The sequence below is a fragment of the Oryx dammah genome, unplaced genomic scaffold (assembly GCF_014754425.2).
Source record: "Oryx dammah isolate SB20612 unplaced genomic scaffold, SCBI_Odam_1.1 HiC_scaffold_28, whole genome shotgun sequence".
Taxonomy (NCBI): domain Eukaryota; kingdom Metazoa; phylum Chordata; class Mammalia; order Artiodactyla; family Bovidae; genus Oryx; species Oryx dammah.
This window is the reverse complement of record NW_024070212.1, coordinates 28221851-28233915: the sequence shown is the minus strand read 5'-3', so window position 1 is coordinate 28233915 and position 12065 is coordinate 28221851. Positions and strand designations below refer to the sequence as shown.

Sequence of the window (12065 nt, the reverse complement as noted above, 5' to 3'; positions counted from 1 at the left end):
GATTATAAAAGCATTCTAGTAATTAATTACATTAGTGCTTAAATGATGACAATAGAATTCTAATAACACCTTAAATTTGTGGAACACTTACAAATTTAATAATGGTAATAATTAGATAGTTATAATAGCCTTTAGTGATCAGTATTTTTTTCTCCAATATTGAGATAATATTGACATATGTATGTTTACATGTGACATATGTACATTTGAGGTATATGATTTGATACACATAAATATTGTGAAGTGATTAGCACATTAAGGTTAACACCTCCATCCCCTCACATCATCACCATCTTGTTTGTTTGATGAGTTTTTAAGATTTTTCTCTTTGATTTAAGATTTTTCTTTTAACAGATTTCAAATATATAATACAGCACTGCCTGCAATGCAGGAGACCCATGTTTGATCCCTGGGTCGGGAAGATCCCCTGGAGAAAGGAATGGCATCATCTCTAGATTACTTATAATACCTTATATAGTGTAAATGCTGTATAAATAGTTGCTGGTGTATGACAATAAGACAATTGATGGAGGGCTTCCTTGGTGGCTCAGTGGTAAGGAATCTGCCTGCCAATGCAGGAGACATGCGTTCGATCCCTGATCCGGGAAGATCCCACATGCCACAGAGCAACTCAGCCCATTGTTGCTTTCAGTAGCTAATTCATATTTGACTCTTTGCCACCTGGTGGACTGCAGCAAGCCAGGCTTCCCCCTCCTTCACTATCTCCCAGAGCTTGCTCAAACTGATGTCCTTTGAATTGGTGATGCCATCCAACTATCTCATGCTCTGTCACCCCCTTCTCCTCCCATCCTCAGTCTTTCCTAGCATCAGGGTCTTTTCCAATGAGTCAGCTCTTCATTAAGCCCTTGTAAAGTTAGACAGGCCATGAGCTATTCAAGTGATGTGTCTGATTGAGAGAAAAGAAGAAAGCAAGGAACATTTATGTTTCAGGCAAAGTTTATTGCTTTTTTCATAGGTTATAGAATATCCTATATGAACTTTATAACTAAATGATTTAATAAGAATAATAACTTTTTTCTAAATATAACATATTAAACCTTAGAGTTAATGTAATCCAAGTAAAAATTTTAAAACACAAGAAACAGATCCAGAGATTCTAGTTAAATACTTTGCCTTGGTGAAATAAGGACCATAACCCCAATTGTAGTAGAGATTGCTACCTGTCCACCCAAATTTTTCTTTGTTTCTTCTTGAGGAATAGAATAGTATATGGGAAACTTATCTGCCCAGTGTTATTGCATTTTCTGGGTGTCTTTTATAGTTTGGATGTAGCACATGCATAGCATAGTGTTGCCTCTTCCAGGATAGTGCCATAAGTCCTGAAGAGGAGGCCACACCTCTTCAACATTTTTCTCTCTTCTCGCCACCTATAGTAAGAATGCGGCTGCAACAGTTTTGATCATTCAGATAAGGACAATACCATGGAGCAACAGTTCCTCAGGGGGTGGTCCCTGGGACTACTGGAGGTCCCCCAGACCTTTTCAGGGGGTCTGTTTTTTGGTTAATAATTTTTAGTAGTAATATCCTATACCATTTACTATATATCTTACAAAAAAACTATATAGTATATATAATACTACCTTAAATAGTATGAATTCATGTTATATAAATAGTAGATGCTTAATATAAAATTATTTTAAATTTATAGTTTATATTAAAGAGCAACTGGGCAAACAGTTCCTTTAAACTCTCAGAATTGTGCTTCACCTTCTACTGTTGAATGAGTTTTAATAAGATTAGATAGTAGCATCATCTGTTCTTTTCATCACACTTGCATATTTCTTATAACTTTGCTTAGATATGAATTAGTGTATTAATAGTATTTCAGAATTTCTGCATGTGGCTTTCACATTCATTTATTACATGCCAACATGTTCATTTGATACCTAGTTTTATTTTCCACATATGCTAGGCAATTCAGGCCTATGTAACATGTAAGAGGAACTGAAAATAAAAAGATAAATGGCATGAAAAAGAATATAAACATAAGGACTTTACATGTAACCTTAAATCATATTAATGTTGTATCTCTTATACTGCAAATGAATAATTAAGGTAAACATTTTTTTAACTCTACTGGAAAGTAACACACATACCAAAATTCAAAAAGGAGCTGGAGTTATTTGACTGAACAGTCTGTGCAGGCTTGTTTGGTGGGGAAGAATTACAGATACCTAGAATCAAAAGAAAAAATCGTAAGAGAAAGAATGAATATAGACTCAGACCACATAACTGTTGAGATTAAATGTTTCCAACAAATTAGTTAATACTTCTAGATAAACATCACATGTAACAAAATATAAATGCTTACAAATGAGTTCATATTATAATTTTCTCATTTTTGTGTGCATTTTTGTTAAGTTTTCTTTGCAAACATCATATGGTAAACCCAACACGAAAGAGAATCACCAAAAGATTCAAGGATATGATCTATTTTATTGTGAAACTACTTTTTATGGGGTTTACGTTTTGGTCTTCAACTGCATCTTACTTTACATTCTGATCACTCTTAAGTACATTTTTAAATAATTTGTTCTCCACATTAGCTCATCCATGGCAAGTCTGTAGTTTTTCTTCCACCATCCTCTACTCTGGAATATCTTTATTCACACAACCAACATTTTTCCTATTATGGATGTTTATAGTTAGGTCCAGAATCTTACAAAAAGCACTGTTATGTTGCTTTGTTTTGCTATTTTAGCTCCATATAGGCAGACTTAAAAATACATTTCTCTTCCTATCACCTTAATATATTCATATATCAATATCTACCCAATTCTGAAAACAATCCAATGAAAACATGGTCCATATTTTGCACAAGTACTGTTTTATCACCAAAAAAAGATAATTTTAGGCTTGTATGAACTTTCTAGGAAACAGTACATAATTGGGGAGAAATCGCTAAATATACACCTTTATTTGTTCTCATCATTATCAGAATATAGTGTGAGGACTGCATATATGTTTGTACACACAAAAATTCTGGAAAGCCCTCACACTTCCTGGAGCTACATCAGTATGAATCACTAGAGTATATCATGAATTTCAGTCAGATTCAAGTAAAATATTTATTGAATACCTACTAGTGCTAAGAATTAGGCTAGCCACTGATGATAGAGACATGGATAACAAGTGGGTGAAGGTGAGAAAGTTCAGGAGATAGCTATCATCCCTATATTGCACATGAGCTGAGAGTTGTATACATCCTTCAGAAAGAAAACAATTGTCCCAAAAGGGAAAACTGGCGTTTTATAACTGGAGACAAAAATTTTGCATATATATAGTGAACTACTATTTTGCTTATAGCTAGTCATGGATACTTTTATGCTTCCTGCCCAGCATTAATTCCTTCTTCTGATAATCGAATTTTACTTTAAGAAATCACTGCTTTCCAGTGTTCACCTCCCATATCTCTTGTGGTGCTGATCTACCCATAGATCAAAGAGCTGATTTATGACCAGGGCTGTCAGTTGGTACTTTGCCATGGTCACCAGTTGTTTGGATCTGACCTCATTCTCTATTGGTCAGCGTCCATGGGTAACAATTGTTAAATATTAGGCATGACACTATCCTCTTAATCCAAGCATTAAATATACTGGCGATAATTGGTTTAGGTTTAGCCAAGACAAGCAGGCCTAACAACACTAGTCATCCATCAAGCTGTGGCTTGAGCAACCAGGAAGGAGCTCATTTTTTTCATTATAAGCCTGAAATCACATGGTAAAAGCCTGCCTGAGTATTCTAACAGACAGAAACAAAGTTGGGAGATATGGAATAAGAGATTAGGCCCTAACTATATCATTTGAACTCTTGGTCATAAGTCAATAAATTCCTCTTTTCTGCTTAAACTAGCTCAAGTTGGGTTTTCTGTCACTTGTAAGTAAAGGATTTCTCAGCAACTAAAGTTTCTCACCAAAAGTAGCATTGGATGTCATAGCTGACATCTTCAACTCTTGTCACCAGCAGCCATAAGATCTTTTCAAAAAACAGATTTTGTAACATATCTGTCTGAAACTCTTCTGTGACTTCCTTTTGGGTCATTAACATGACCTATAAGGGTTTATTTTCTGCTTTTTTTAAGAGAAAGAAAATGATGTTTCATGAAAGTGAGGTCACTCAGTAATGTCCAACTCTCTGTGACCCCATGGATTGTAGCCTACCAGGCTTCTCTGTCCATGGGATTTTTCAGGAAAGAGTACTGGAGTGGGTTGCCATTTCCTTCTCCAGGGGATATTCCTGACCCAGGGATCGAACCCAGGTCTCCTGCATTGTAAAAAACAATGTTTCGTAAGCTAAGCTAATCAAATCAATCTTTGGCTAACTGTTAAATTTACGTATGTTTTTGCTTTTTGCCATTTTATTTCTTATGTTTTCTTCTATAATTTGCTCTTGAAATGTTTTAATTCTCTTTTGACTGACTTCAGAAGAAAGACTCTATTTTCCAATCATGCTTTCCTGAATTTGCCTGCAATGCAGGAGATCCAGGTTTGATCCCTGGGGCAGGAAGCTCTACTGGAGAAGGGAACCCACTCTTGCCTAGAGAATCCCATGGACAGAGGAGCCTGGCTACAGTCCATGAGATTGAAAAGAGTTGGACACAACTAAGCAACTAACACTTTCATACTATAATTTCCTCTTGAAATGTTTAAATTCACTTTTGACTGACTTTAGAGGAAAGAGTATATTTTCCAATCATGCTTTATTATAGGTAGGAAATTAGTTCACTTCAGAGATCAAGTGTGGTAGCAATAAAAGCAGACTAGCACAAGCTTATGGACAGGGAGATAGAGTGAAAACTCAGAAGAGTAATATTCAGCTATAAACCTTCTTACTTCGCTAACACCTTATATCCAAGTTTTTCAGTGCTCTTTGACCCTCCCCACAATACCAGTATAGCTGTTGAATCCTTGATGATTAACCCGGTGGATCAAGTTTGTAAAAAATATACCACCATATACTTTGTAGTTATAAACAGGATTTTGAAGATAACCAGTTTCCCATAGTTTCAGGAGTCAGGGTTTTGTTTTCATTACAATATAGGAAAAACAGTAAGCAACAGACTTTTATTGCTAATAATATTTGGTAAAAATGGAAATGTGTCAATACTTTGCTTATTTCATTAAATCAACACATTTGTTTCACAATATGCTTTGCTGTGACTACTTTCAAAGAAAATACATCTGAGGTTAGACGGCTGGGAGTTTTAAATAATACAGTAATGACAGCATTTTAGGATGTGTAGAAAGTGCCAAACATCATACTGTTATTCCTGTGAATCACACAGAAACTTTTCCCTCCCCTTACTCCCTACCCAGTATTTTAGCATTGTGGAGCCTAACAACAGTGCAAGGCCTGGAGGTGACTGTTCTGATATATAGGCCCTTAGCAAAGTTCTGTTTAGGAATAATACTGTTAATTATTTTCCCAGTGGTTATATAAGGAAAAATTACATATACTGAAAGTGGTATGTGAAGTGAAAGAAAGTGAAGTAGCTCAGTCATGTCTGACTCTTCGCAACCCCATGGACTGTAGCCTACCAGTCTCCTCAGTCCATGGAATTTTCCAGGCAAGAATGCTGGAGTGGGTGCCATTTCATTCTCCAGGAGATCTTCCCCACCCAGGGATCGAACCTGGGTCTCCCACATTGCAGAAAGTGGTATATATATTCTAAAAATAAGTAACTTACTCTTTTTCACGTTTCGTAAAATTTTCAAACTCTACAAAAATGAAGAAAAGGAAAAGGTTAGTTTTTTCCCTGTGAAATCCAAATACTTTAATCAACTAGAAATATAGACTTCAGTCAAGAGGATTAATTTCTTTAAAAATGGATATCAAAACACACAAAATTATTTTTCTATCATGCCATTTTTAACTCAGTGCCAAGTCTCTACTTGTCTTATCTTGCTGTTTAGAAATAATACTATTATTCTGTCATGAAAAAAGATGGAGTTTCTACTTTTCTTCTTTATTTTTTAATCTATTTTATGTACTGATTTATTAATTTATGTGGCTGCACTGGATCTTCATTTGCTGCGTGACAGCTGTCTCTAGTCGTGGTGCATGGGCTTCTCACTGCGGGGGCTTCTCTTGTTTGGAAGCATGGGCTCTAGGCACACAGACTCAGTAGTTGCAGCTCATGGGCTCTAGAGTGCTGGCGCCGTAGCTGTGGTAGGAACACAGGCTTAACTGCCCCTCAGCATATGGAATCTTCCCAGACCAGGGATGGAACCCGGGTCCCCTGCAGGTCTTAACCTCCATGTCTTAACCACTGGACCAGCTAGGAAGTCCCTACTTCTCTTCTTTATTAAGTGACCATTCCAGGACCCACAGTGGCTTCTGAAGATAGCTGTGATACATTGCCATTCCCATTCTAGTCAAAAAAATTTGCCAGTCATATTCTGTACTCGATTTACTAAGATTCTCTTCATACTGTTAACCATGCTACTTCCTTCTCCCTCCTTTAAGCAAACCTATATCTTCTGCCTCCTTGGTGGTGGAGTCTCTAACTTATCTCTTCTAAAAATCTACCCAGATCTCTTCTTTCCTTCACATTTCCTCAGGGTGTATGTTTTTCACTCTGTCCCACACTATATTATTTTTTTGATTAATTTTCATTTTATTTCTCATATAGGTATTATATTCTAATAATTGACTGTACTCTTTTCAAGGACATTTAGATGTCCTTTATGGCATTTCTATTTTTCTAACACTTAACAGAGATGTAATCTTCTATATAATAGATATTTTTAAATTCCTTTTTGAAAAATTTTATTTAGATTTTTAAATATAGATTATTTGTAATTCACAATATCCTAGTGAAAATGCTCTCATCTTTGTTCTCCATCTTTTTCTTCTGCTCTGTTGGTGTATGTTTCTTTTCATAAACCAATATCACACCATTTTAATTATTTGGGCTTTATAATATTTTAATATATCTGATAAGACTACCCTTCTTTCACTGCTTTTTTTTTTTTTTCTTTTTTGCTGTTTCCTGACTATTCTTGTTCTTTCCCTGCACATATAAACTTTGAAATCAGTTTTGTCTAGTTTCAGGGGGAAAGAAGTTGATAGTTTTGAGGGTCATGCTCTAAGTTGTTTTTTTTTTTAATTTTTGGTTTCCCTCTATTAATTTTGATTGCTGTGAGACTAACAATCAATATTAGTGAAGATATTTAGTCTAATTTTTTCATCTGAGTGCTGGAGGCTTGGAGTGACAAGGGTTAGGACACCTCTGGCATATTCCCATAAATTCCTATCTTTTTTACCTTACTCCTTGTAAAATTCTTTCCAGGAGGTTTCAGTGTCTGTTTTGAAGATGTTGAATTTTCCATGGTGTTAGGACAGCTAGAACAAGTCTCTACAGGTTGAGCCTGTATACCTAAAAAACAAAATGTTTTGTTGCATAGCTTCTTAAGACTTCAGATACATACAGGTATATATTCAGTAATTCTTAGCTTGATTTTTCTGTACATTATTTTTGTAGTAGATTGTGCATTTTTAAAATTTATTATCTTTATCTTATCATTCTTTGTACCTTTTCCATTTAGGTCCTATTTTATTGTTAACCTTTAATGGTCTCATTTTTCTATAAATTTTGAGAGAGAGTGCTGTCACTTACAATCTTCATCAGCAAGAAGGAAGGACTCTAAGGTTCTCTCTGGCAGTGGAGGTGGTGGGGAAGAAGAACGATCTTGTTGTAGATCTATGAAAAAAAGAGTATACAAAAAAAAACCCTATCAATTGAAAGTCCTAAGTTAAGCTCATTTTTTGAGACAAATGTATGATATTGCTTATTTGTGGAATCAAAAACAAAATGGTACAAATGAACTTATTCACAAAACAGAAATAGAGTTACAGATGTAGAGAACAAATTTATGGTCACTAAAGGGGAAGAGGGAAGGGATAAATTGGGAGATTTGGACTTATATATACACACTGATATAAAATAGATAACTAATAAGAACCTACTGTGTAGCACAAGGAAATCTCCCCAATACTCTATAATGGCCAATATGGGAAAAGAATCTAAAAAAGAGTGGATGTCTGTATATGTATAACTGATTCACTTTGGTGTATAACTAATTCACTTTGCTGTACACCTGAAACTAACAACACTGTAAATCAACTAAGCTCCAATAAAAAGTATTTCTAAAAATCCCTTTTTGGTTTTATATTATTTTTCCAATTTTTCAATATTAACCTGTAACACCCAAATAAAAATTATCTGAACAATGACTGGAGCCTCAAAATTTTTGTTATTGTAGCTCTTTAGTCAGTGAACCTATGCTTTATCACAAATTTAATAGCTAACTTATAAAAGTACTCTTCCAAAGAATTTGAACCTGACTTTAATCAAGCTTCTAGTCTTACTGTAATTTTGCAGGGAATCCTAGAGATAGAGGAAGGTGTTAAATAAAACCATGAGGATACAAACAGCCAAATTTGGAATATTAACAGTCTTAAGGACATTACCTTCAACAAATAAATGGCAGGAGAGAACATAAAAAAAGAACTGTTACAAACTTTAAAAGGCTTAACACACATGTAAAACAAATGCAAGATGTAGACTTTGAATCCAGCTTCAGATAAATCAACTGTAAAACATTGTTTAGAAAAAAAAAAAAAAAGACATGCTTGAGACAATTCAAGAAAATGAACAAAGTCTGGATATTAAGATAATATTAAGCAATTATTAATTTTATTAGTGTGATTAATGCTATTATGGTAGGTTTAAATGTATGTTTGAATATTTCTGTGATTTGATTGTTGTTGTTTAGTTGCTAAGTTGTGTCCGACTCTTTGGGACCCCATGGACTGTAGCCCACCAGGCTCCTCTGTGGAATTTCCCAGGCAAGAGTACTGGAGTGGGTTGCTGTTTCCTTCTCCAAAGGATCTTCCTGACCCAGGGATTAAACCTGTGACTCCTGCATTAGACAGATTCTTTACCACTTAGCCACCTGAAAGCCCATTTCCGTGATAAAGAATTTTAAATAATGGAGCTGTTTTCTCACAACATAAGTCCTAAAGATACAAATGGTGTTCTATTGTTGTATGCTCCTCATTGTACAGCACTCAGTTCAGTTCAGTTCAGTCGCTCAGTCGTGTCCGACGCCAGGCCTCCCTGTCCATCACCATCTCCTGGAGTTCACTCAAACTCACGTCCATCGAGTCAGTGATGCCATCCAGCCATCTCATCCTCTGTCATCCCCTTCTCCTCCTGCCCCCAATCCCTCCCAGCATCAGAGTCTTTTCCAATGAGTCAACTCTTCGCATGAGGTGGCCAAAGTACTGGAGCTTCAGCTTTAGCATCATTCCTTCCAAAGAAATTCCAGGGTTGATCTCCTTCAGAATGAACTGTTTGGATCTCCTTGCAGTCCAAGGGACTCTCAAGAGTCTTCTCCAACACCACACTTCAAAAGCATCAATTCTATCGAGCTCAGCCTACTTCACAGTCCAACTCTCACATCCATACATGACCACTGGGAAAACCATAGCCTAGACTAGACGGACCTTAGTCGGCAAAGTAATGTCTCTGCTTTTGAATATACTATCTAGGTTGATCATAGCTTTCCTTCCAAGGAGTAAGCATCTTTTAATTTCATGGCTGCAGTCACCATCTGCAGTGATTTTGGAGCCCAAAAAAATAAAGTCTGACACTGTTTGCACTGTTTCCCCATCTATTTCCCATGAAGTGATGGGACCAGATGCCATGATCTTCATTTTCTGAATGTTGAGCTTTAAGCCAACTTTTTCGCTCTCCTCTTTCACTTTCATCAAGAGGCTTTTTAGCTCCTCTTCACTTTCTGCCATAAGAGTGGTGTCATCTGCATATCTGAGGTGATTGATATTTCTCCTGGCAATCTTAATTCCAGCTTGTGCTTTTTCCAGTCCAGTGTTTCTCATGATGTACTCTGCATATAAGTTAAATAAGCAGGGTAACAATATACAGCCTTGACGTACTCCTTTGTACAGCACTAAGTACAATTATATACTTTATTAATGTCTTTTGAAAATGAATACATTGTTAAGTGCTAGAGTTTTATCTGTCTTTTGGTCATTGGGTTTTTTAGGTCTCAAGACTTATCTATAAAGCAAGTTCTCTTGTTTATTGCTTGTTTCCTGGGTAATATGCAAAAATTAAATATCAATGCAGTACTTCCATCATCAAATACAATCACTGGCAAAGAGTAGGCATTTAATAAATATTTGATAACTACTATAAAGTAGCTTATCACCTTCCAGTTTGATTTTAGGAAGTATTTTTTGTATTCAAATGACAATATTTAATTCTTTAACAATTGAGTAATATCTGTTGTTATTTAGTTGCTAAGTTGTGTCTGACTCTTTTGTAATCCCATGGACAGTAGCCCACCAGGATTCTCTGTCCATGGGATTTTTCTGGCAAGAATCATGGAGTGGGTTTGATTTTAGGAAGTATTATGAGAACTATAACTTTCAGATAACAATATCCTGCCAAATACCTTCCCAAAATACCAGTTTTACCTTAATGCTCCCCTGATAAGCTACAGTGCTTATTACTTATTAAATCTAAATTTTTCTGCCAAATTTTGTGTGATAAAATACACATAACAATATTTGCCATTAATGACATTTAGTACATTCACATTGATGTGCAAATATCACCGCAGTCTGGTTACAAAATTTTAATCTTCCTGAAAAGAAACTACACACCCATTTAGTAATCACTTCCCATTAGCCCCAGATTAGAATGGCAACCACAAATCTGCTTTCTTCATATATAGATTTGTTCTGGGTATTTCATCTGCATATCCTTTAAGTCCTTCAGAACTTTCCCACATTATCTATCCAAATTTATTTTCCTTATTTCCCTAAAATAGAATCTCTGTTGCAATTAAATTACAGTTTCCTTACAGTTTATGATCTGTACCCATCATGCTTATTTTTACCTTTGAGTCACTGTTACTCTGATCCCTGCTCCTAGAATTCACTCTTTTTTTCTTCTATCAATAATTTTCAATTTCTTTTCTCTACTCAATGAAACCTTCTCCAACCACTCCAATGATGCCTTTTGTTTTTCCAGACTCCTGGTGATTAGAATCAGTGCCATATAGATTATAACTTAATAGTTGCAATGAGTATTAATTTTGTCTACCCAATTTGAGTACATATATAATCATTAAGCAGCCCACTCCAGTCTTCTTGCCTGAAGAATCCCATGGACAGAGGAGCCTGGTGGACTACAGCCCATGGGGTCACAAGAGTCGGTCTCAACTGAGCGACTAACACTGTAATCATTAAGCAAATGCTCTTTCTTATATATCCTGCCTATTCTAACATTGGATAAGGCACACAGAACTTAAAATGTTCATTTAATAATTACCTAATAATTATAATAGGTAACATTTAATGAGGGGATTCCCTGATAACATTTAATGAGAACTTATTTGATAACCACTGTGCTAAAAGCTTTATACTTATTTTATCTCACTAAATCCTCACAAAAATCCTTAGAAGGGAAGTTCTATTATCCTTATTTTATCAGTGAGAAAAATCACATTCCATAGAGTCGCAAAGAGTTGGACATAACTTAGCAACTGAACAACAGCAATATATAACTTAAACAAGGTCATAGATTTTGATAACTATTGCTAGGCCTGGGGATTTTGAATGAAAGTCTACCTGACTCCAAAGCCCATGCTTTTTAACGTCTATGTTATACTACTTATTTATGTATTTGAATAATATGTTAATATGAATAAATATGTTAAGGGTAACTACTACCTGTCTTAATATATGTAAAATACCTATCAGGGTTCAATAACTGTTGGCTGGTGGTGGTGTTCATTGTATAAAACAAGTAAGGAAGTACTAGAGAAGCAACAGCAAGTTAAAAACCTAAGTGGTCAGAAATAGTTTTTCAGAATGACAATGTTAACAATGATAAAACCAGTAAAATGGAACTGCTGCAAAGTTTTAAGAAGTTGTATCCGAAATAGTTGGGTTGTATATCAAGGAGAATTCTAAAATCCTGTTTTCCTCTTACCCTTCACAAAACAAAACTA

General features: G+C 35.4%; 1 protein-coding gene across 1 annotated transcript in view; it reads right to left on the bottom strand.

The window, feature by feature from the left end:
- Nucleotides 1–12065, bottom strand: part of PTPN22 (protein tyrosine phosphatase non-receptor type 22) — a 59960-nt gene that overhangs the window by 1588 nt on the left and 46307 nt on the right. The window contains exons 17-20 of the mRNA XM_040231003.1: nucleotides 7640–7723; nucleotides 7287–7399; nucleotides 5708–5738; nucleotides 2118–2195 (exon numbers count right to left, since the gene is read on the bottom strand). Of these exons, the coding sequence (XP_040086937.1) occupies nucleotides 2118–2195; nucleotides 5708–5738; nucleotides 7287–7399; nucleotides 7640–7723 (306 nt within the window). The remainder of the gene's footprint in view (nucleotides 1–2117; nucleotides 2196–5707; nucleotides 5739–7286; nucleotides 7400–7639; nucleotides 7724–12065) is intronic.